Here is a 27,325-nt window from a genome sequence, read left to right as displayed (position 1 = left end):
AATTTTATTGCATTTAACAAAAAAATTTTACAAAAATTTTAATTCTAGTTAAAATTTTGATTATATAAGAATAATTATATAAGCTTTTTTTTAAATTAGTGACTTTATTGGCCAAATATCGTCTTTTATAATTTCATATAGTATATCTGGTGTTTATATTATCGTTTCTTAGGAAACTAAAATTTATTTCATTTGATTACGAACTAATTAATGATTAGTTTTTGTTATCTTTTATAATAAAAATTATTTTTCTTTACTGTTCCACCAGGTCAGTTATTTTCGATTATTTACATTTATATCATAAAATTATATAGAGGATTCAATAATAATTTTTATATTTTAAATTGGTCACTTATTATTATCATAAAGTTTACTTTTGATTATTTCAAACCTCATTAATTATGTTGAATACCTTGTAAATATTTATTTGATAAACATATATTGATAATTAATATATTAATATATATTTATAAATTAAATGCATAATACTTATTATTTATTCAGATTTATAGGTAGAAAGATATCAATAATTAAAGAAAATTTATCTAAATCATTAACTTACCATTATGTATAATGCCAAGAAACAATGTTTTCGTAATACTCAAAAAAATGCCAAAAAAGTAATATTTACATTTAAATTTTAACATAATATAAAAAATATAAAAAAATAATTTTAATTATCATTTATTAATAAGTTACAATTATGACCTACTTAAAATCGTTAAATACATTCGTGACTTTAATGAAGTTTTTTCTACTGTCAATGAATTTACATAATATGACGACGTAGAATTATATAAAAACTTTGGTAATTAAATACTTTTCATACTGACTTATACGCCCAGAAGCCTAGTGTCTATGACTCTTACGAGACTTACAAAAAAAAATATATTTATTATATGTTTAGGTACTCAAATAATTTAATAACAAATTTAAGTGCTGATAAATGTTTATAGAAATCAAAAATAGTTTAAAAATCAATAAGCAAAATAAATGTATAATTCAATATTCATGATTTACTTTTTAAAATTTAAAGTAAAATTAGTGCTCTGTATTTTGAAAATAAAACTATCGATAAGTGCTCCTGATAAATGTTAAGTTTAGAATTTATGTTTATATGACATATAGATAGGATTTATTTTGTTTAAAAATAATTTGATTCCTATTCGCTAAATATTTATTGATCAAAAATTACAGATAATCAATAAAAAAAAATGCATTACTAAAGATTTAATAACAATGTTACAAATTTAGATTCTGATATTCTTCTTAGTAGATTTAAAAAAATTGGTTAATATTTATACTCGAAAAGTATACTTAAATATATTTACAACACGTTTACTACAATTTTTGGTAATACTTATGTTATATGTGACTAATATTTTTTTTTAAATTCTAATGTATTAGAATTATAATTATTGTTAAAACTTTTACTGAAAACAAAAATTAAATAGGTCAAATAATTACTACAATACAAGTTTGTTAGTTTTTTATAAATAATATTTTTAAATATATTTGGGAAACGTAATAACTTAACTTGTTATATTCATACATTAATTTATTGCAATATAACAGTTATTATTTAACGATATGCGTTAAAAAAATTATGTTTACAATTATTGATAAATTTAGACGGCGACTACTGAACGTATTAAACGAGAACAATTCCGTGCAAAAATGATTTTAAACTACGCCGAGAAATTATTGCCCATAATTCCAAAAGATAAATTCAAAAAACCATTACTCAGGTATTATTACTTTATTAAGTTTGGTGTTCAAATCAATTCGAATAGTTACACTCCGATCGAACAAAGTACATTGAATAGAATTGTGTTTAGTTTACCACCAAAATACCAATTGTTACCACTTTTATTGACATTGAAAGAAAATGTAATAAAAGTAAGTAAATATATTCATAGTTATACTTTTGAGAATATATTAATATTATATTATTGTGTGTCAAACTGTAATTAAGAAATATATAGATATAATTACTTATGTTAATAATAATCGAAATATTTTCAAGCAAATAAGAAAAATTAGACAATTTTCCTTGTCGAATACATTTAAGTACAAAGTATCATAGATTTATTTTTAACAGATTTTCATATGTAGTTTATTAAATATAAATTGATGATAAATAAAAACATAAATTTATTAAAGTATTACCTCTAGATTGAATTCAACTTATAACTGATTAAATTTTTGAAAATAATTGTATCTTTGTAGTAAAATTATTAATTTTAATTAATATCTTAATTTATATAAATCTTACTAAAATTAATTTTAAATAAAATAATTATTTAGGTTTTACAACACAATTTTTGTGTGATATAATGCATTACTGGTGCTAGTGTACCTACTTAATTTTAAGTTACTATAACTTAGTTGTATGCAATCTTATCAGTTATAATTAATTATTTATTTAGATGTTAAATTCACACTCCAACTGACTTTCCGAGTATAGGAAAAATTTTTAATTTATTATATTATCTTATTGAGATTTGTACAGTACAAAAGTATTATTTATTTGTTATTATTAAATGTCTTTATAGGAACATAATATAACATCAAAACAGTCAGTAATACAAATAGGCTTCAATGATCTATATGAAGATCATGAGGACCTTTCATTAGTGACTACACCGATCAAAAAAGAATTACGAAAAATTGCAAATTTATGGGAAGAATCGATTAATAATTCAAGGTTAAATCTTGAAAAAAATATCCTGCAATTAAATCCAGTAATTGTGCAAATGATTAAATTGTGGAATGAGGATTTTAAGTGAGCTTATATTGAATAGATTTCTAATAAACATCTACCCACCTAATTTATGGTAATAAATATATTTTCTCATATGAACATTTGCATAGAGCTATTAATAAAAAGCTTAAAATAAATAAACTAAATAATTGTCCATACTATAAATGTAATAACATATAACGTGGTCGCTTATTACAATATTAGTGATCTAGAGAAGGTTTACTAGTTCTTATGTATAAGTTTTCCGTAGCTTAGGATTAGAGCACTATATTAGAAGTATTAATCAATAAAAGACACGTTTGGTTTATACATCTATAACAATAATTATTATATTTAAAACAATACGTTACTGAATAGAAGATGGCTGTTAATAATTGTATTGTTGAGTTTGCTTGTGTTAATGGTTTATGTCGAACTGACAACCATGTATTTTTAGTATATTCGTATCATAATAACTCGAATGTGTTTGGTATATATATTTTATGTTGGTCAATCATATCGGTATGTTTATTGTGTACTATATATATATATATAGTATGTAACAAATATTACAACGATATAATGACGTTTTTTAATTAAAAACAAAAGTAAAGATATTTTCCACAATGATCTGCTTTCGTATGGTACAAAAATTGAAAAATTTAGTTTCATCGATAGTGATGAATAAATTATAACTATACAAGATTAAATGAGCTTATAACAAAAATAATATTAAATGTACGAGTATAATAGATTTCCTGTAATAATTATAATAGTAGGCATTTGATTTTAATCGACTTATAAACAACGCATTATATCTCAATCAAAATTCAAATTGTATGCTCTTAAAAACAACAGGTAGCTTATATTCCTCAATTGTTTCCATTTCAAAGATGGAACCATATGTATATCCACACAATCATTATTATTATTATTTCTGTACTTATAATGATTACATAGGTATTTCATGAATATGTATATATATATACATATATATATATATATGCTATGATCATAATATATAAATATATATATTATATCTACTATTTACTACGTTTTTAAATGATTAAAAAGTACATCATTGTCTCATAATACACATATATTTTTGCTGTTGTTACTATTATTGCGTTTTAAATAAACTTACTTTTCATAATATAGGTATTCATACAGTTACACACATTTTAATTGTATTTTATTATTTAATCAGTTTTGAAATAAAGAAATCAATAACTTTCTTTTATTGCAAATCAAGCAATATTATATTAATAGTATTTTACAATAAATTGACATAATTAATAAAAAGTCATTTAGTAAAACATTTTTAAATTCGTTAGGCTAACATATTATTATCAGAAACTAAAATATTATTATACGATCTGTATTAATAAATAATGCTTTTAACATTTAATTTCCTCTTTACAGATATATGACTTTCCTACATGCTGATGATTTAAGTGAAGAACATATACATTATAATATAACAGATTTTATAAATTACATATTAATAAAGTTAAAAGTTGTCAATAATGCAATAAGAAAAGAATGGTTTCATCGTATAAAACAACTATTTCAAAAAGTTAGGTTTTTATCTTAACCATTTTAATTGTTAAATTTTATTAGTAATTTTTTTTAGAAAAAATACATTACAAAATTACCAATTGCAGAAAGCAAGAAAAATCAGTCAACGTTTTTTAATTTTGTTGCTTGCGTCATGCAAATACATTATAAAGATTTCATACAAAAGACTATTATAGAATATACGGAATTCATGACTGACCATACGGTAATATACATATAATCATAAAACTATTTGTCGATATTTTATTATTAAAATAATTAAATTTTAATAACTGTACTTCTAACTGATTGTTTAACAACTATTGCATTATTATTTTTTATGTAAAATTCAAGATTATTATACATTTATTTATATATAAGTGAAGAAAAGAAATAAGTAAATAGAATTATTTATTTTTTTTTATTTTTCATTCTTTATTAATTCAAAATGTTATTCTATCAATTAAAAATCTATAGTAAACTAAAGTTATTAACATTCAATGGTTAACACTCAAATTTATTTTAATAAATTTAAGATTTCTGTTTATTTTAAATATTTTATATACATTTTATAAATAGTAAAATTTATAAAAAGTCAACTAAATATTGAATTATTAATTAATGAAAAATTATTTATTCCTATTTTAATAAATTCAAAACAATGGAAAAAAGTAGATTATTATGTGATACTAAATAATAATAATGTGGAAGTACCAAAAACTCATATTTTATTTTATATACATTTTTATAACTAAATTTATTAATTTTTACACTCATTGAATTATACTGATGCAGCTTCAGCGGTTTTTATATATAATTAAAATAACTAGGGTTATTTAACATTGATAATAAATTCAAATTCTTACAAAACATAGATAACTTTTATTATTATTGCAACAATTTAAAATGTATAGATATTATATTAAATACAAATTTGTACCTATTCACTGGCACGTTAAATATTAAGCTTTAAGATTTATACAGTCTCGTATTGTTAAAATAATTCTACTTTTTATTTCATAACTAATGCGCTGAAAAAGAAAAATCCAGTTTTAAAGACAAGTTTAGTGTATAGAAATAATTCTTTAAAGTATTTGCCATCATATGGGCGTTTACATGATTTCATTATGTCAATATGTGAAAAAATAGAAGAAATGCCGTCAAATTTAATACGTATTGAACATTTATTGTATGGAGAGTATCATACAGCTCCATTTTTAGAAGTATGTATAATTGATATTATTTTACATCAAAATAACCAAAAAAATTGAATTTTAGTTCATTAGTGTCTTATCAGTCAACACTAAATTGTCGATTAATTTCTCGATAACTTAGGTTGATTTAGATTGTGACATCATTTGTAAAAATGTTAAAAAACTAAAATCGTACTTGGATAGTTGTTGGGAACAGAGGAAAGTTTTAAAGGAAAAAGTAGTAAAATATCTTTATTTAGTCGACGGAAAAGCTGAAAAAGAAGTGGAAATATTTTTATCCAAAAACCATAATTTTGAAGAATATAAATATGCGATAATTAAATATCATGAAATTTCTAAGAAAATATTTATTGAAATATTTCCAATGGTAGATATCGAAATATTTGAAATTGATTTTACTGAAATAATCAATATTTTATACAAACAAGCAAATATATATAAGAATAAAATTATCACTCATATGAAATCTGCTTACTTAGTTGTTGGAAAAAAGTAAAATTTAATTTAAGTTAAATATAATATAATCATAACTATAACTATAATCATAATATTAAAATTGTTCGTTACATTAATTATTTTAGATTGAATGAACAATATTCGTATTTTGTTGAAGTTATATTAACACCACCAAAAAATACCGATGAACTAATAAAACTAATCGCTTTTATTGCTGACACAAGAGACAATATTTTACCAATATTAATGAAACAAACTATTGAATTGTTATCGTGTGAAATATTTTTGATGGAATTTATAGAATTTACCAAGGAAGAGTTGAAACAAAACACTAGTACATTACGTTGGGTCAAATACGTCAACGATACAATTTCTATGAGTTCTGTAATGGTTTTAAATAAAACAAAAGAATTTAAAGAAGTTTTACAGGAGCGTATTAAAAAGTTCAATATTGATCTGGACATCTATAGATCTGAAATAGATGATTTTCGACAATTAGGAGACATAAATGATATAAAAATATACGCGGAAAAATCTCAAAACTTAGATAATAAATTAACCGAAGCTCTGAAGACAATTGATGATTTCAACAAACAAGAAAAATACTTTCAAATGGAGGAAAGTATATATCCACTTCGAAAATTGGTAAATATACCTACATTCCTCAGAAATTATTGTAATAGGTACTAATAACGTATTACAGCAACGAGTGTTTATTGAAGATTGCAGATTCTTTAGCACCATACAAATTGCTTTATGATAATTGTTCAGAGTTTATCGTAAATTATGAAAACTGGATGAAAGCTACTATTGGTACATACGATCCAGAGCAGATCGATCAAAATGTGACCAACTACTATCGTAACTTAACAAAACTTGAACGGACGTTCATGAAAAGCCCTGCTCCATTAGCTATTGCTACTACGGTAATTATAGTATCGCACAGAATTTGTTAGTCTATCTTATTTTAACGATATAAAATAAAATTTATAAAAATATCAGTAAAGTACATGACAAAAATCTAGAAACATAGTAAAAAGAAAAATTCGTTTTAATTTTTACAGTTGATCAGGGAAAACCGTAACACTTTATTTTATATTAAAAATTCATTAGGTTTATATATACTAGTTAAAAATATTCCAATTTTATAAAAATTAAAGCCTCCTAATTTGATCAGTTAATACTTTTACCAAAGTCTAATTTCGTTTAAAACAGTTTAGACATTTTTAAATCAAAAATACTTTATTTGGATTAGTCAAAAACTGTATTTAAAGTTTTATTTAATTTAATTTTAATTCTAATATCTCTAAATAAAGTATCTACAACATATTTTTTTTCAAACTTTTGAAAGTCAAAGTTTATTATATACATATTAACTATATTTTTTTGTTTAATTAAAGTATAAAACATAATGATAAATATATCATAATATGTAATAAACATAAAAATATACAACTGTACTCTACTCAGTCTCATAAATATTAACTTTCCCTTAGTTTCTTGTCTAAATTTCAAATATAACCAACATATCGTTTGTAAAACAACATAAATATTATTTGTTTTATAATCGACTATTAAATTTAATACTATGACCATTAAAAATAAAAACATCATCAAACTAATTTGTATACAATTAACATACTAGTAAGCCAAATAGGCATATTAACAAATTGTTAAACATAATAATATATTGTATACAGGTACGATCGTTAATCGAAACATTTAAAAAAAGAATTCCAGAAGTATTAACATTAGGAAATTTAAGTCTTAAACGCCGTCATTGGCAAGAAATTTCAAATATAGTCGGTTTTGTAATGTTCCCCGATCAAAATCTAACTCTAACAAAAGTTTTAAACCTCAATCTTGGTAAATTTATACCTCAATTTGAAATAATTAGTGATGGAGCTTCTAAAGAGAATAATTTGGAAAAGAGACTAAATACTATGATGGATGAATGGAAAGATTTAAACTTTACCATATTAGACTACAAGTATAATATACATTATTTAAAAGTTTGCTTATATAACTAAGATAATTTAATTTTATGTTTTAGAGATTCAGGAACATATATTTTATCGGGCATTGATGATGTACAATTATTACTCGATGATCACATATTAAAAACAACTACAATGAAATCTTCTCCATTTGTTAAGCCCTTCGAGAAAAAAATATTGTATTTCATTTTAGTTTACATTTTTGAACAATATTATATAATACATTTTTATTCTAGAGAATGGGAAGCTAAAATTGTTTCACTGAATGAAATAATAGAATTACTGGTCAAAGTTCAAATTACATGGATGTACTTGGAATCAATTTTTTCATCTCCAGATATACAGAGACAAATGCCTGATGAATCACAAAATTTTAATGCAGTTGATAAGGTAAAAAATAATAAGAATTATTTAATCTTAAGAATAATAAAATGGATATATATAAATATAAAATATGTAATATGTATTTTTTTTTAAGATGCGAGTGTGCATTTACATCCTAAAAATATTATATTTTTATATTTTACTAATTTGGTTGCTATTAATACGGTATTATTCGTATAACAAATAATAATATGTTAATATTTTAAGACATTTTTCATGAAAAAAAAAAGAAAGTTTTTCAAATTTACATTTTTTTTGTGGATTTATATTTATTAAAGATTTTTTTAGTACTTTTAGTTTAATAATTTTCAATTAAAAAAATTATTGATATATTTTAAGTACTTTTTTAAATTGTGTTAATAAAACAAAATTATCAATTGTTAAAACTTTTTAATATTTAATAATAATTTTTATCTTTGAAAATGCCTATTTTACGAGCTGCTTTGAAATGATGCTCCATTTTTTATCATGATTCATGATATATTAAAATCGAAATAGTTATAATTTGAAACATTTATAATTTATTTTTATTTTTTAGATTTGGAGAGATCTGATGAAAGATATTAATAAAACAATGAATATTTTACAAACAGTTAATATAGAAAACATCTTACTAAATTTAAAAAAAAGTTATATGCTTTTAGATTTGGTACAAAAAGGTTTAAATAATTATCTGGAAACAAAACGGCTATATTTTCCAAGATTGTTTTTTTTATCGAATGATGAACTTCTTGAAATCATATCAGAAACCAAAGACCCAAAAAGAGTGCAACCACATTTAAAAAAATGTTTTGAAGGAATAGCCAGTCTTATTTTTACTGAAAAACTGGAAGTCATATCGATGGTATCTAGTGAAGCAGAAATCGTAAATTTATCATTAACAATTAATACGACCAAAGCTAGAGGTCAAGTTGAGAAATGGCTATTAGACTTAGAACTATCAATGAAGATTACCGTACGTGAAGTAATTGGAAATGCTTTGTCGGCTTATCAAAATACCGTTAGACATGAATGGGTAATGCAATGGCCCGGACAAGCAGTCTTAGCTGTTTCGTGTACATATTGGACTGCTGAGATGACTCAAGCAATTAAACAACATCCTGAAGGTCTTTCAGTATATTTAAATAAATGTAATAGACAGATTGATAAAATCGTTACATTGGTTCGAGGTGTATTATCAGTTCAAACACGATTAACGTTAGGTTAGTTTTATTAAAGCAAAACTTATTACCTATTTAATTTAAATAAATTATACACACTATAACAGGAGCATTGATTGTAATCGACGTTCATGCTAGAGATGTTGTTGATGACTTAGCAAACAAAAGTATTCGTAAAACAAATGATTTTGGATGGATTAGCCAATTGCGATATTATTGGATTGTAAATAAAAATATATGCTGACAAAAACAAATTGGTTTAAAATATGTTTTTATTTTCAGGAAGAGAATTTATTTACCTCTATGATCAATGCATCATTAAGTTATGGTTATGAGTACTTAGGTAATTCAGCTAGATTAGTTATTACTCCACTCACTGATCGTTGTTATCGAACATTGTTTTGCGCTCTACAATTAAATTTGGGCGGTGCGCCTGAAGGACCAGCTGGAACCGGAAAAACAGAAACTACCAAAGACTTGGCAAAAGCGATAGCTAAACAATGCGTTGTTTTCAATTGTTCAGACAGTATGGACTACATTGGTCTTGGGAAATTTTTCAAAGTTAAATTTAAACATTACCTTCTGGATATCGATCTAATAGATGTTTATTGTTAAAAAATAGGGTTTACTGTCATGTGGTGCATGGGCGTGTTTTGACGAATTTAATCGCATAGATTTAGAAGTTTTATCAGTAGTTGCTCAGCAAATATTGACTATTCAACGAGGTATACAGGCTGGATTGATTAAAATATTTTTTGAAGGCTCAAATTTAACATTGGATAATACTTGTGCTATATTTATAACTATGAACCCAGGTTACGCTGGGCGTTCAGAGCTACCAGATAATTTGAAAGTAATTAAGAAGTATAAAACATAAAATAGTATTAAGATTTTTGTTATTATTATTAAATTTAACCTTAATCTTGAAATAATATTTCTTCTTAATATACGTAGCTGTTATTTTTTAAATGTGTTTTATTGATTTATCAAATATGGTTATTATACATTTAAATAAAATATGATTTTTTTTTTCAGGCTTTATTTCGTTCAGTAGCAATGATGGTGCCCGATTATGCTTTAATATCTGAAATAGTTTTGTATTCCCAAGGATTTAACTTAGCTCGTGCATTATCAGTAAAAATTGTAGCAACGTATAAATTATGTTCCGAACAGCTTTCATCTCAAAACCATTATGATTACGGTTAAAATACATTCAATGCTTATAAAACTTAAATTCATAATTACATAAAATATATCCTATATAGGAATGAGAGCGGTTAAAACTGTATTGACGGCAGCCGGAAATCTAAAACTAAAATACCCTGAAGAAGATGAAAATATACTCATGTTGCGTTCTATCAATGACGTTAATTTACCAAAATTTCTTAAACATGATATTCCGTTGTTTAAAGTAGGATACATTTTTCTACGTATTATACAATTATTTACCTAATTAATGATAATTAATATCAGTGATCGCTCATACACATAGGGATTAACATCAGATTTGTTCCCTGGAATTGAATTACCTACGCCAGATTATCAAATTCTAAACGCCGCTATAAAAGATTACTGTAAAATAATGAATCTACAAAATACTCCGTTCTTTTTAGAAAAAATTCAACAAATATATGAAATGATGATCGTTAGACACGGATTCATGATTGTGGGTTTGCCGTTTAGTGGTAAAACATCAGCCTATAAAGTATTAAGTGGTGCATTGAAAATTATTGAAACTAAAGTAAGTTTAATCATCTTAATTCTTAATAGGTAGGTACTCTTAAACTCTTAGTTTTTTTTTAATTTGACACATTTGTGTACAAAAGCACTCTCATTTATGCCAGTCAATACATTTCTAATTACGCTTCGAACGAACTACTCAATTATCGAAAGTATATTAATCTAAAAGCAAAGACAAATTTCAGTATTCGACATCTGAAGTTTTGGTTCACATATTATATAATTTAATTATTTTTCCATAATTTACAGTCATAAATTTTATTCAATTATAGATAAAATCAGTAAACATTTGTTTTTATGCATAGTTAACATTAACCTATTAAAATTCTTAGATATTTAAATATCTAATAATAAGGATTCTAACATAAAATAAGACTTTATAAAATGTTAGTGTATCACTAATTTTCATAATCTTCATTTCTTAAAAGCAATAAAATTTTTGTTTAATTGAAATTAAATGCATCATATTCAAAAAAAAGTTTACTTCGTAGAAAATTAAAATATACATATTATTAAATAAAAACTCAAAATAATTAAATTTAGTGAAACTTTTGAAAATAGTACGATTAGATACACAAATTAAATTATTCCAGTATAATAAAAAAGTTTAAACCCACTTTTATTAAAATGTTTATAAATAATCAATAACTGATCTGCTGATCCCTTAAATAAATTACTTAAATGTAATTTTCTGTTATGCATTTTAATTATAATCCATACTATATATTATTACAATGTAATATAGTTATATACAACTTAGTATTTTCGTATTATATATAAAATTGATACTTATTTTTGTAAATATTATCTATATTCTCTAGAAATTCAATTTTATATTTTATTATTCTAAATTTATATTATATCGTCATTAAAAAAGTTTTTATTTTTATATAAAAAAAAAAAAAAAGAAATAAAAACATTAAATTAATAAAAATAATTTTAAAGGTAATTCGTTAATTAACTATAGATGATGAATTACTGTTTTTATAAATACTATCATTTTATAAAAATTAAATAAATTATAAACATTTTTTTAAGCTAGGTATAATGACAAAAATATTTGACTTATTTAAAATGTTATCACGTTGACAATTCTAATCAAACAAGAATTTATTTTATACCAATATATTGTAAAAAATAATTTATTTATTTCAGAAACTAATGAATGAACACAAAGTTGAAATTATGGTAATAAATCCAAAATCTATAACATTGGGTCAACTTTATGGCCAGTTTGATCAAACATCACACGAATGGTCGGACGGAATTTTAGCTGTTGGGTTCAGAAAATTTGCATCTTCAACTAATCTTAATAGAAAATGGTTGATTTTTGATGGTCCAGTAGACGCCATTTGGATTGAAAGTATGAATACAGTATTAGACGATAACAAAAAACTGTGTTTGATATCTGGAGAAATCATTCAACTTGCTAACACAACTAATTTGATCTTCGAACCTATGGACTTAGATGTTGCATCGCCAGCCACAGTAATCGAATGATGCTGAATTAAATTATGATGTTAAATATATTTTTTTATGTAAAATATTTACGTATATTCTATCATTTAAGGTTTCAAGGTGTGGCATGATTTACATGGAACCAGTTTCCTTAGGCTGGGAATGTTTAGTGACTTCGTGGATAAATCAATTATCTCCTTACCTACCCTCGAAACACAAAGAGGCATTGCATAAACATATCTTACGTTTCACTCGATCAATATTGTTCATGTTAAGACGTTGTAATATTAACGTAAATAACATATTATATAATATAACAATAGATACAAAAAAAAAAAAATGTTTGTTATTTCAATTTTCTTTACTGTAGGAAGTGTTTCCTACAAGTGATTCGAACTTGGTTAGATCACTAACAAACATTTGCGATACATATTTGAAACCATATTATGACGAAGAGCATTTAAAAACAATATCACAGGTTGATATGCGATCTCAAATCGAAGTACATAATAATTTAATATTATATTTTATTTCTAAACTAATATTATCAATATTATTGTATCTAACTTTATTTTTCTACAGTGTATATGTTTTTTTTCTTGTATATGGTCAATGGGAGCTGCACTAGACACAAATAGCCGAATAAAATTTAATCTCTTGTTTCGAGCATTGTTGGAAAACAAATTTCCTAAAAAAGTCGCTTATGCATTTAATATACCACTTGAACTATGTCCGTCTCCAGATAAACCATATACGAATTCAATTCCCAAACATGGTTTAGTTTTCGACTATAGATATGTTCTAAATAAAAAAGGAAAAGGAATATGGAAATTATGGACTGATTATATAGAAGATGAACCGCCGATACCGCAAGACATTCCTTTCAATGAAATTATAGTTCCAACAGTAGATACAATAAGAAATCATGCATTAATGTCAATGTTATTAGAAAATAATAAACCGATATTGATGGTAGGTAAAACTGGAACAGGAAAATCAGCTTACACTTTGGTACGATATAGTTCTTATATTCTGGAAATTATCATATTTAAAATAATATTTTATACTTTTCCTTTTACAGAACTATATATTTACGAAAATTGACAAAGAATTCAACAGTTCGTCATGTATTAATTTTTCCGCACAAACTTCGTCAAATATTACACAGGACATAATTATGAGCAAACTTGTGAAGAGAAGACGTGGTGTGTTTGGACCTCCAATTGGTACTAAGTGCATAATATTTATCGACGATTTAAGCATGCCACTAAAAGAGTATTATGGAGCCCAACCGCCTATCGAGCTATTGCGACAATACATGGACAAATTTCCATGGTATGACCGTAAAGAGTTAGAAGCCATACATCTTCAAGACGTTCTAATATTATGTGCGATGGGTCCTCCGTCATCAGGAAATACAGTGACACCTAGATTTAGTCGTCATTTTAATATAATCGTAACAAACTCATTCGACGATATTACAATGGTTTCAATATTTAGCAAAATTTTACTTTGGCATTTAGACAACAAGTTTAGTAATTTGAAAATAATAAATACGTTTTAATCGTTTTTATAACTATTTTGGAAATTTTGTGCAGAGGTTTTGGAAAACAATTTTATTCATCTGTTGATCAGTTAATTAATTCAACATTAGAAGTGCATAAAAAGAGCATCGGCTATTTAATGCCTACCCCAGCTAAATCACATTACTTATTCAATTTAAGAGATTTTTCTAAAGTCGTACAAGTAAACATAATATATAACATTATTAAAAAATATATAATTTATAATTATGATAAAAATATTGTATTTATATAACTTTCGCAACATTTATTGAATACATAAATACAAATAAAATTTTCATCTTTATTTATATTATTTATAAATATACATGTATTAATGTATAATCAATGAAGAAGAATTATATTTTAAACAAAAATAACAATTATTTTTTAATTTTCTATTTCATAAAATTTATTTTTTATTAGGGTATTATGTTCTCTGTTCCTGATACCATTACTGATGTAATTTCTATGAAACGCCTTTGGGTACATGAGATCCTTAGAGTATACTATGACCGTTTAGTAGATGAGTCTGACCGTACGTGGTTTTTCGACAATTTACGTTTTGTCTGCAAAGAATTTCTAAACGAAGATTTAAATCAAATGTTTATTCATCTTATTATGACAGAAAAAAAAATAGTAAAATATTAATGAAATAACTTTACAAATTTTATTTTTTTATTATTTATTAGGTGACTCAAAATGAATTGCGTCAATTAATTTACTGTGACTTCTCTGATCCACATTCCCAAGAAAGAAACTACAAGGAAATCCGTGATTTAGACAATCTTCGATTAACAGTTGAAGAATTCCTAAATGAATTCAATCAAATAAGCAAAAAACCTATGCATTTAGTGCTTTTTAGATTCGCTCTCGAACATCTATCTCGGATTTGTCGTATAATGAATCAACCTCGAGGACACGCTTTACTTATCGGTTTAGGAGGATCAGGACGCCAATCTTTAACAAGACTAGCTGCACATATTTCACAATATGAATTATTTCAGGTATTAAAAACAATAATGAAGGGCTTCTTCTTTATTAAAATATCATATTATTGCACTTTTGTTCTTAGATAAAAATGACTCGCTCATATGGAGTAAATGAATGGCATGAAGATTTAAAACACATATTTAAGCAAGCTACTCTTACATTTAATCAAAATGTTATATTTTTGTTTACGGATTCGGAAGTAACTTACAATAAAATATAACATGTATAAGTACATATTTATAAAAAAAAATAATATGGTTTAGATAAAATATGAAGGAATGGTTGAAGACATAAACAATTTATTAAACTCCGGAGAAATACCAAATCTATTTGTAATGGACGAAAAAATAGAAATATGTGATAAAATGCGTGAACTAGATAAACAACGCGATAAAACATTACAAGTAATTAATAATTTTAATTAAATAATAAATTTATGATAAAAAGTTTACACTTAATTAGACTGATGGCAGTATAACCGGTTTATTTAATTTATTTATTCAAACTGTGAGAGACCAACTGCACGTATCATTGGCATTTAGTCCAATTGGCAATGGCCTACGAACAAGAATAAGACAATTTCCATCACTTGTACAATGTTGTACTATCGACTGGTTTCAGGTGAATAACAAAAATAAGTGTATAAGGTCATACAAATTAAAACTGTATTATTTATTATTAGAAATATTTTATTTATACGTAAATAATTAAAAATTATTGCTGCATTAAAATTATATACTTTATTATAGACTTGGCCATCGGATGCTTTAATTGCAGTTGCAAAAACATTTTTAAGTGATGTTGAATTAACAGACCATGAACGTGATGTTAGTATTAAAATGTGTCAACAATTTCATTTAACAACTATAGATTTATCTATAAAGTTTAATACTAAATTACAACGTAGAACTTACGTAACGCCAACTTCTTACTTGGAAATGATTAACACTTTTAAAGATATTTTAAGTAAAAAACGACTGTAAGTTGATAGTTTTAAAACGATATTATAGTAATTTGTGACGTATTCTTTCATAACAGAGAAATAATAGCTGCCAAACGTCGGTACGAAGTTGGATTAGAAAAGTTACAAAACGCATCTGACGATATAGGAATTTTGCAAAAAGAATTGAAGTATTTAGAACCAGAAATTATAGCTGCTTCTAAAAAAGTTAAAATAATTATGGAGAAAATAGAAAAAGAAAATATAGAAATATCAAAAGTGAAACACAACATTGAAATAGATGAAAAAAAGGCACAAATAACTGCAGCTGAAGCACAAGAAATAAAGGACGAATGTGAAGCTCATATGGAAGCTGCAAAACCTGTATTGAATTCTGCTCTTGCTGCACTAAACACATTAACTCCTGGTGATATTACATTTGTAAAATCTATGAAAAATCCTCCTAATGCGGTTAAATTAGTCATGGAAAGTATTTGTACTATAAAAGAAATAAAACCTGACAAAATTCTTGATCCATCCACTGGAAAAATGGTGGAAGACTATTGGGGGCCATCAAAAAAATTACTTAACGACATGAAATTTTTAGAGCATCTCATTAATTTTGATAAAGATAATATTCCAAGCGCAGTAATGAAAGTAATCAATGAAAAATATATTGCAAACCCAGATTTTGATCCAAAAAAAATTAAAAAAGCTTCAAATGCTGCAGAAGGTTTATGCAAATGGATTAAAGCAATGTCTAGTTATGACAAAGTGGCTAAAGAGATAAGACCAAAAAGAATTGCTCTAGCTGAGTCGGAATCCATGTATAATAATGCAATGGATGAACTTAAAGAAAAACGTTCACAGCTTAATGAAGTTGAAATGAAACTAAAAGTTGTGCAAGACAGCCTCGACGAAAATGAACGAAAAATGTCAAAGTTACAAGATAATGCCGACGAAGTACAAACAAAAATGATACGAGCTGAAGATTTAATAGGTGGATTAGGAGGGGAAAAACAACGATGGGGGCAAATGGCTACAAGTCTCGGAGAAAGATATTTAAACCTTACTGGTATATTAACATAATTTTAAAATGCTCAATTAGTATTAAAATAAATAAATATGTTTTGTTACAGGTGACTTGTTAATAAGTTCTGGTATAATTGCATACTTAGGTCCATTTACAATGGAATATAGAAGCCAGCAGATCAAAGATTGGGTGAAAGAAATCAGTGAAAATAAAATTATATGTTCTAAAGATTTCCAATTAAGTGCAATACTTGGACAGCCAGTCATAATCAGAGCTTGGAATGTGGCTGGATTGCCAACGGATTTGTTTTCTATAGATAATGGCATTATTGTCATGTAAGATAACTAAATAATTGTATACAATAAATTGAAACTAAATTTATGAATGTTATAAATTCTAATTATTTTTTTTTTTTCAGGAATGCTAGACGGTCGGCTTTAATGATTGATCCACAGGGACAGGCAAATAAATGGATTAAGACAATGGAAATGGAAAACTCTTTGAACACAATACGTTTTAGTTCACCAAACTACATTACTATTTTGGAGCGTGCCATCACCAGTGGCCAACCAGTATAAAATATATTTCTTTTTTGCATTTCATTATTCTTTTTCAGTTATATAAAGTCGATCACCCTTGTCCTACGTTTCTTTGTGTATTTTCTGTAAATTCATATGTTTTTCAGTCATCTCCTACCTCTCTTTTCTTCAACATTTATTTTCATAGCCACTTTCAATGTTTTTAAGTTGCCCTTTTCGGTTTCCCATAAAAAAACCGAACCACCTCAATTTAATCAACCGCATTTTGTATACAATTGGAGTCACTCCCACATAAATTTTTTTAAATCTACTTTTTATCTTAACGGTTACCTCCTGTCTAACAAAATACATGATCATTCTTTTCAGTTGATCCATATACGCATCATTTTATTTTTAACGTTATCCTCAAAATTATCATTATTTTTTATAATCAATCCTAAGTACATTAACCTATTAATTTTACGCGTTAGATTATCACTCGAATAAATACAAATTTTTAGCCTATCAATTTTTTGATTGCTTCTTCCCAAATAATATACAATTGTCTATTTCTTATGCACTGTCCTTTTTCTCAATCTCTCATTCATTTTTTTCAAGTTATCTCCCTAACATAATATTTACTAAAAATATAATACACACTAGCACATCACTTTACATCTTTTGGTAATTGTATTCATCACTATAGAACTGTTAAAGGGATAACTATAAAAATTTTTAAAATCTATACTCACTTATTCTGTTTCTTCAGATATACCCAAAGCATTTTTTTTATTCTTAGTAACCACATTGCTACTCAATCTTTACATTATACATATTATATAAATATCATTCACAAATTTTAAATTCATCATTTTTTTCTTTTTTGTCTTCCTAAGTCCTAACCACACTATACCCAATCACATGATGCTTTTCTTTCTACCTATAGAATGTATTTTATTTATTTTATAATAATCGTCAAATAGCCATACAAAAATCCAGTGATTTTCCCTTATCCCTTTATTCTTTCTAAAGCCATAATTTCAGTGTACCCTCTCATGTAATCCTATTTCTTCATAAATATCCATTCATATCACCACCTATTACAATATCCTCAATCTCTGGCATTCATTACGCATCCCAATATCTTATCCTCTTTAGAATTTGTAGAAAATAATAATCAGTTACTTCATTATACAATTGATTCAAGTCTAAATAATATGTAACATCAAAAAAATAATAATTTTATGTCTTATTTATTTTAGGTTTTATTAGAAAACATTTATGAAGAATTAGATCCTATATTAGACCCTGTATTATTAACACAAATATTTTTAACTGGTGGAACTTACTGCCTAACATTAGGCGATTCTGTCATTGAATATAATCACAATTTCAGGTATAAATATTAACTTTCATGATTTTGTGTTTTTTTATGTATAAAATTGTTTAATTATTATATGATTTTTAAGGCTTTATATAACAACTAAACTTAAAAATCCACATTACTTACCAGAAATAGCTGTAAAAGTGGTATTATTGAATTTTATGATAACACCTATTGGTCTCGAAGATCAATTACTAGGTGAAGTAGTGGCTAAAGATAGACCTGATTTAGAAACTGTAAAGAATGAATTGATCATCCAAGGGGCTAAAAATGCCAAGTAAATAATTATATTCTCATATATTAATAATTTTTTAATCAATCAAAAACAAATTGTTCAAAGAAATATTTGATATCCATGTATAATATATAATATTTCTCACTAAATATAGTTTTGGATAATTTATAAAGTGATCAGAAATAATTAAGTTATTATAAAAATAATTAATTTATAACCATCACCACGTCCATTCACTTTTTTAATCTTATCAAAAATTAAACAAGATTGAAAATGGCGTAAGTGCAATGTATGATTTAAAGGTTTGATGTACGAAGTTTTTTGAATTATTTCACTATCTCAAAATCCAAAAATAAATTATATTTTTCATTAAAAAACTAGCAATATTATTCCCTTACTCAGTTTTAAAGATCTAATTTACATTATTTAATAAATTTTAAAAAATAAAATATTTTTTAGATCCTTAAAAGATATTGAAGATAAGATATTACAAGTCCTTAGTTCTACTGAAGGAAATATTTTGGAAAACGAAAGTGCTGTAAATATATTAAGTTCTTCAAAAGTCTTGGCTAACGAAATTAAAGAAAAACAAGCAGAATCTGAAATCACTGAACGAATAATAGATAAAACAAGGCAACAATACCGTATTGTTGCTATACATTCAACAAAATTATTTTTCACCATAGATACATTGGCAAATATTGATCCCATGTATCAATATTCTCTAGCGTGGTTTATAAATTTATTCATTGTAGCTATCAAAAATAGTCCTAAGCGTATAAACATTGAAGATCGAACATATGAATTAATTAAATATTTTACATATTCTTTATACGTTAACATATGCAGAAGTTTATTTGAAAAAGTAATTTTTACGTTCAATTTAATATCTGAATTTTGACCAATGATATAAAATCAAATAAAATATTATATGGTCATTTTTAAACTATTGTATGTTAATTTTAACAATTTCATTTACATTTTGATAATTAGAGAAAAATTATAATTTAAAATTGATAAAATACTTTAAAAGTTTTGATAAAAATATAATATAATAATTCAATATTGTTAAAATTATAATTTTACAAATAATAAACATTTAGATATTTTTTGTGATTAAAAAAAAATAAATAAATTTATATTTGATCTACCAAGTCATACATTTTTAACAATCGTTTACTTATATCATTAGGACAAACTATTACTATCATTGATTATGGCAATAAATTTGTCTGAAGAATTTGACACAGATGAATGGATATTCTTCCTTACAGGTGGAATTAGTCTAGATAATCCGTTTAAAAATCAGATTAGTTGGCTACAAAATAAAAGCTGGGATGAATTGTGTAGACTTGATAATCTTCCAAAATTTAAGGTTCTATTTTATAAATTTCCTTTTTAAACATATTATAATGATATCACTATATACGTATATGTTTTGAATAAGTCAAACTAAAAAAAAAAAACTAACTTTATATTTAAAGAATATAAAAGAGGATTTTGAAACGAATACGAATAAATGGAAAGAAATTTATGATTCATTGGAACCACATTTAGCAACATTTCCTGATCCATGGGATAAACATCTAACCTATTTTCAGAAATGTCTCATATTGCGTTTACTTCGATATGATAAAATTATACCAGCTATTCAATATTTTATTACTAGTAAGATTATTATTATTGTGAACCGTGGATACTAATTGGTTTTATAATTATCTGGTATAACATACATATTTTATTACAGACGAATCAGTACTGGATCATAAATTCACAGTTCCTCTACCATTTGATTTATCAACAATTTTTAATGACTCCAGTTGTTTGACTCCGTTAGTTTTTGTTTTGACGCCTGGAGCAGATCCAACAGCGATGTTGTTAAAATTTTCAGAGAAACTAGTATTTTTCTATACATATAATAGTATATATTTATAAATTGATACATTTTACTAAAGTGTTCGTTCTTTTTACTTAGGGATTTGCTACCCGTTTATCGGCTTTATCATTAGGTCAAGGACAAGGACCAATAGCCTCAAGACTTATCACTGAAGCTACAAGAATGGGTAACTGGGTATTATTACAAAATTGCCATTTAGCTAAAAGTTGGATGTCACAACTTGAAATGGTAAACTTTATTAATCATACCTACCTAATTGAATTCTAAAAGACTATTAATTATTTTCATTAAATAATTAGAAACATTACTCGTTACCATTTAAGCACAATTAAATTAACAAAAATAATAATTCACTATTCATACGTACCAGTTACTCTACTCTAATATAAAGTTCATTCATTATAACGATCATCGAGTTAAGTTTGAGTGTATACAATATGAGTATTTACGATTTGTTTTTTTTTTATTATTATAATTAGTTTTAAATCAACTAAGGAAATGATGAATAGAACTATAAACTATAAACTATATTATTAAATTTAAATTCAATATAATAAAAAAAATTCTTCATATTTTCATAATACCGTTGTTTTAGTTAAAAATTTTACTTAATATGTACTTATTAATAGGTATGAGTTATGAATATAGATATAATTTGAACATTTAATATCTATATTATACATACATACATATATATATATTAAATTCTAAATACAATAGAATTTAATATGAATGTATATTATATATAATATGCATTTATCTAATAAACAATATATTATTACGTTCAAATAAATAGAAAAATACCCAAAATAAATTGAACCAAATTACTAGAAGTTAGATTTACATTTTGTGCTATACCAGTGAATCGACTACCACTTTTAGCGTCCTGAAGGCTTACATAATATTTATAAAATACATGGTTAAGTCTTAGGTTGTAGGATGGAATAGTTAAATTAGAATTAAAATAGAAAACCTGTCCGCAACTTTAAAAATCCTAAAATCAGTTAAAATCAAAAACCTAAAAATGCGTTAGGTTACGTAGGTAAACATCGAAAACCTATAACTTCTTCACTTTGTATTAATTATAATTTATAACTTATATAACTTTTCAAATAAAATAGCAGCTTATTAAAATAAAAGATAAAATATATTTGATTGGAAAATTTATAGCATATTTTATTATATCAGGTATGCGAAAGCTTCACTGGTGAGCATATTCACCCCGAATTTAGACTTTGGTTAACGTCATATCCCGTGGAGTACTTTCCGGTATCGGTTTTACAAAATAGTATAAAAATCACAAATGAACCACCAAAAGGACTTCGTGCCAATCTTTACAGGTGCTTATATATTTTATTAAATTTATTTTAGAAACGTCATAGTTGATAACTTAGGTACGTACCTTTTGGAATAGATCGTTTACAAGTGATCCGATTGTAAACGAAGAATTCTTTGAAGGCTGTAAACAAGATAGTAATTTCAAAAAGATGCTTTTCGGGCTATGCTTCTTCCATGCTCTTATACAAGAACGTCGTCATTTTGGTCCGATCGGGTGGAATCGGCCATACGAATTTAACGAAACCGACCTCAGAATTAGCGTCGTTCAATTACAAAACTTCCTGAATGAATATTCAAAAATTCAATTTGAAGCTTTGCGTTACTTGACTGGTGAATGCAACTACGGTGGGCGTGTAACCGACGACTGGGACCGTAGGTGTTTAAATACGTTTCTAAACAAGTTCTATACGCAAGAAATTGTCAAATACAAAAATTATAGGTTTGATAAATCTGGTAAATTTAAGATAAATAATGGACGTGTTTCACGTGTCTCGCTAAATTCATTATTGTACGTAATTAGGAACTTACTATTGCCCAAATCTGAAGAAATACGACCAGTTCGTTGATTACATCCAAGAGCTACCTTCAATTACTCGGCCTAGCGTATTCGGTATGAACGAGAACGCAGATCTCATTAAAGAACAACAAGAGAGTGACATTCTACTTACTTCTGTGCTCAGTATTCAGGTGTGTACATCGTACATACATTTTTCCGGCGAGTTCTAACGTCCCGGGTGAATGATAATTTGTTCGGATGAGTTGGTCATATTAGTCCTCGTTTAATCGCTTGTACTCGCTGGTTTTGCGCTCCGTATGCGCATTTATAGGTGCAGCAGTATCATCTCCCATGTGAAAGTCTGACGTCATGCAAAGGCGCCTGGCGTCGACCGTTGGCGTCGGCGGCGGTTATTATTGTTTTTGTCGGCGATCTTTATTATTTATTATTTTCGGTGAATCCCTGCAACGACGCGTGGAGGCGCCTAACGTCGATCGTCGTCGCTGATAGTGGTTTTCGTGCTTCACGGTTTATCCCTTTTGATTCTACTGGGGCTTCCTTGATTGGTTATAAATTATGACCATCTAGTTTACATTAGTAATTCATTAAATACCTATGCCGTTTAGGTTTATCACGACATTTGAAATTGTTATGCGCATAACGCGAATCATTACGGTTTAACAATCATTTATCGTGATTACTAAATTCGCATGAGGTCACCAAGAATAGATCAGTCAGTTAAATTTGCACATGTTGTACCTTATTGCAACCGGTAATACATGGCTCCGGCCCGTGGGATCGGCGAGAGGTTAAAAACTCCATTGTAATGCCTCTGAAGGTCAAACGTAACATATTGTAGCGTAGTCGCTACGATCGGTATGTCAAAATTTCGACCATGTACGAAAATTTCGTATATTATGGGAAATATGGCGAGGGCTCCAAAATAACATTTAATAGATAATTATATTAATATGTTATAACGAAATTCTTCATAGTAACAAAATGCAACATTGTGCATTTTACACGTACAAAACATATTTAGAATAGCGATAACATCAATAGAGCACATCTTATAATTCGTAAACATTGATCACAGCAAAAAAAAAAAAAAAAACAGAAAAACATTTTTCAAACCTTTATAATAACGAATTGTTTATAAATACTTGGTAATTAGATTAAATATTTCAATTTGAAAAAAAAAATGAATTGTACATAAGTTATTAATTATTATCTTATTCATCTTATTATGCATACTTATAGATAAGTAAATAATTCATTACAACATATATTCAAATCTGCATAATAAAATAAGCACTCGTTATCTTATAGAATGATTGACAACAATTTCATTCGAAAATTTCATATACTTTTATAACATTTTAATAATAATTTTTTTTCTAAAATAAAAAAAATAACCTTATTTTTAGTATTTTTTATCATGATAATTTTTTTTTAGGTTTTTAAATTAATAAATCTGTAGTTTTATTTTCATATTCTATAGTTTTATTCTTAATCAATATATTGTTATGAAGATAATGACATAAATTTGGCATACTATATTTTAATCGCCAAGTATCACATTTATACACAATAATATAAATATAGTGTATATATATATTTCTTAAAAAACATACAAAATCTAGAATATGGCAAGTTCGAAGGAAGGAAAAGGATCATCAGAAGAACTTATCATTATATTTGCTGTAGATGTTCTAAATAAACTTCCGATTCCTTTCGATACAGTCCTAGCATTAGAAAAATACCCTACTAGCTACAATCAGTCTATGAACACGGTTTTAGTTCAAGAAATGGGACGATTCAATAATCTTTTGAACGTAATAAGTTCAAGTTTAATTAATGTTCAAAAAGCTATCAAAGGTATGTCGTAATGTTGATTAAATCAAAGTTTAAAATAACAAACTTTTTGGTATTGAAAAAATTTAAATATTTTTTCGTTATAATATATTCTAATTATCTATTCATAAGTTATAATAAGTGTAACTTTTTTTTTCTCCATTAGGTCTAATACTAATATCTAATGAACTGGAAGAATTGAGTCAGAGTATCATAAATGGAAAAATTCCATCAACTTGGGCAAGAAATTCCTATCCTTCTTTAAAACCATTGGGAAGTTATGTGAAAGATTTCTTACAAAGAATGGCATTTTTTGCAAGTAAGATTATTAATTTTTGTGTAGTATAAATCTGATTTCTTATCAATAAATCATTTTAACAACCAATTTTGTAAAATAATAAAATTAAAACATACAATGAAAAGTCTCGATCAATTAAAAAAATTATTTCTAATAATTTAATCATCTACGTTTAAAAAATTTAAAATATTATGGTGTAATCAGTTAACATTTTAAATATTTCCACATGACTTATATTTCATAAAATTTGAATATATATGCACCTAGCTAAAAATTAATCTTATGCACTTATATGGTAATATAATACTTAAGTATTTAAAATACGAATTATAAATACCAAATTACCAAATAATTATTTTTATTAAAATTGGTAATAATAATATTATTAATTTTATTATTTAGAAATGGTATGATAATGATGCCCCAAAATTGTTCTGGTTGTCAGGATTTTATTTCACGCAAGCTTTTTTGACCGGAACGCAACAGAATTTTGCCAGAAAGTATAAGATACCGATCGATTTATTGACATTTGATTATAAAGTATGTCATCTTATTTACCCACATTAAATTTTAGATAATATTATATATTAGTTGAGGCGTATGCATTATTTTTCTAACTAAATAAAGCAAATTTAAAAAAAACTCTTATCAACTATCAAATATGAAAAATCTGGTTTTGAAATTTATGGATAAAATATTATTTCATGATTGCATAGGACAATTAAAAGTTATGTACAACAATTGACTGAAAAGAAGTTAGATATTATCGTCGTTGATGGGAACAAATCTTCTATATAAAAAAAGTGAAATTTTCAGGAAGCACAAAAAACTATTTAAAAAAATAACTTTTTAATATAAAATATTAGGAATAATTTATTTCAACTAGTAATTTATACAGTTATCATTTATTTGTTTTTGTTTTTTAACTGAATTTAATGGATTATTTAATAATTTAATATTGAACATAACTTTTACACATAGAAGATTTCAAAATAAATTAATTTTTATAAATAGCATACAATATAGATACATAGAATAATAATTATTTCCCATTGAACTTAATTATTCATTAAAAAAAAAAAAAAGTAAACAAATAAATAAACAAAACTACACTTTTGTAGTATTACAGAATAATATGATTAAATACTTTTTGGTTTTATACATTTAACAAATAAATATAATTTATAAAATAAAAAACTTAGCAGTTAAAAAATTATAAATTTAAATTTAATTATAAAATAAAAAATTATCATAGTAGGTACCTACATTACATAAAAGTATTTTTGTTTTCTATATTTAAGATGTTTGGATGATTGTCATTCAGTAAAACTTAAATAGTAAGAAGTTTATAGTTTAATCATTTTAAAAAAATATTAATAATAATCCTTACAAAATATAATATAATAAAAATATACCTAAATAATATAATAGTACCTATATTGCACATTACACTGTCGAATTTAAAACCAATAAAATAAAATAGGAAATAATGAAAAAAAATGTTCATATGTAAAAAAAAAAACCAATTCTCGACTCTCGGGAGTGAAAATTACATCCACACATAACCTCCTCCCTTAAACAAGGGATCCATCTCCACCCTGTGACATTATAAATAAATAATATATCACATAAAACGAATAATAATATATTGTTTAACTGTTGAAGATATTGAAGAAATCCACGGCGACGGACGTCGAGCCCGTTGATGGCGTTTACGTGTACGGTTTATACTTGGATGGGGCCCGGTGGAGCGACCGGAAGGGTGTGTTGAAGGAATCGAAACCAAAACAGCTGTTCTGTGCCATGCCGTTGATCCACTTGCTACCCGCAATGAAGTCCGTCGCAATACCCATCGCAGTATACATGTGTCCGATGTACAAGACAGCCGAGCGAAAAGGCACACTGTCTACCACCGGACATTCCACCAACTTCGTGATCGCCATGTCCATGCCCATCCACGGATCACCCGACCACTGGACCATGAGAGGCGTTGCTCTTCTCTGTCAATTGTCCGAATAACCCAATTTACTGCACGCTATCACGAATGACGTCTCACAAAAACACAATA

At 25.8% G+C, this 27,325-nt stretch overlaps 1 protein-coding gene across 1 annotated transcript; it reads left to right on the top strand.

Moving 5' to 3' along the window:
* Nucleotides 1-566: 566 nt before the first annotated feature.
* On the top strand, nt 567-27,325 carry LOC112603678 (dynein heavy chain 7, axonemal-like). The gene is made up of 48 exons (XM_025352367.1): nt 567-620; nt 1,633-1,899; nt 2,556-2,785; nt 4,166-4,197; nt 4,408-4,526; nt 5,341-5,523; nt 5,636-6,006; nt 6,096-6,615; nt 6,693-6,896; nt 7,671-7,960; nt 8,024-8,146; nt 8,204-8,357; nt 8,890-9,553; nt 9,619-9,734; nt 9,794-10,072; nt 10,134-10,364; nt 10,547-10,712; nt 10,777-10,922; nt 11,004-11,252; nt 12,407-12,739; nt 12,822-13,001; nt 13,080-13,211; nt 13,292-13,720; nt 13,791-14,239; nt 14,308-14,455; nt 14,698-14,910; nt 14,964-15,278; nt 15,347-15,463; nt 15,528-15,668; nt 15,727-15,885; nt 16,014-16,243; nt 16,303-17,279; nt 17,344-17,572; nt 17,656-17,809; nt 19,018-19,151; nt 19,225-19,416; nt 19,834-20,239; nt 20,567-20,749; nt 20,859-21,042; nt 21,122-21,273; nt 21,350-21,499; nt 22,460-22,611; nt 22,686-23,062; nt 23,130-23,328; nt 24,760-24,983; nt 25,126-25,274; nt 25,660-25,797; nt 26,923-27,325. Exons 1-48 carry the CDS (start codon nt 567-569, stop codon nt 27,274-27,276), a joined length of 11,598 nt encoding a protein of 3,865 aa, XP_025208152.1. The 3' UTR covers nt 27,277-27,325.

The sequence above is a fragment of the Melanaphis sacchari genome, unplaced genomic scaffold (assembly GCF_002803265.2).
Source record: "Melanaphis sacchari strain LSU unplaced genomic scaffold, SCAv2.0 Contig10_pilon_pilon, whole genome shotgun sequence".
NCBI lineage: Eukaryota > Metazoa > Arthropoda > Insecta > Hemiptera > Aphididae > Melanaphis > Melanaphis sacchari.
This window is presented reverse-complemented; position numbering and strand designations above follow the sequence as displayed.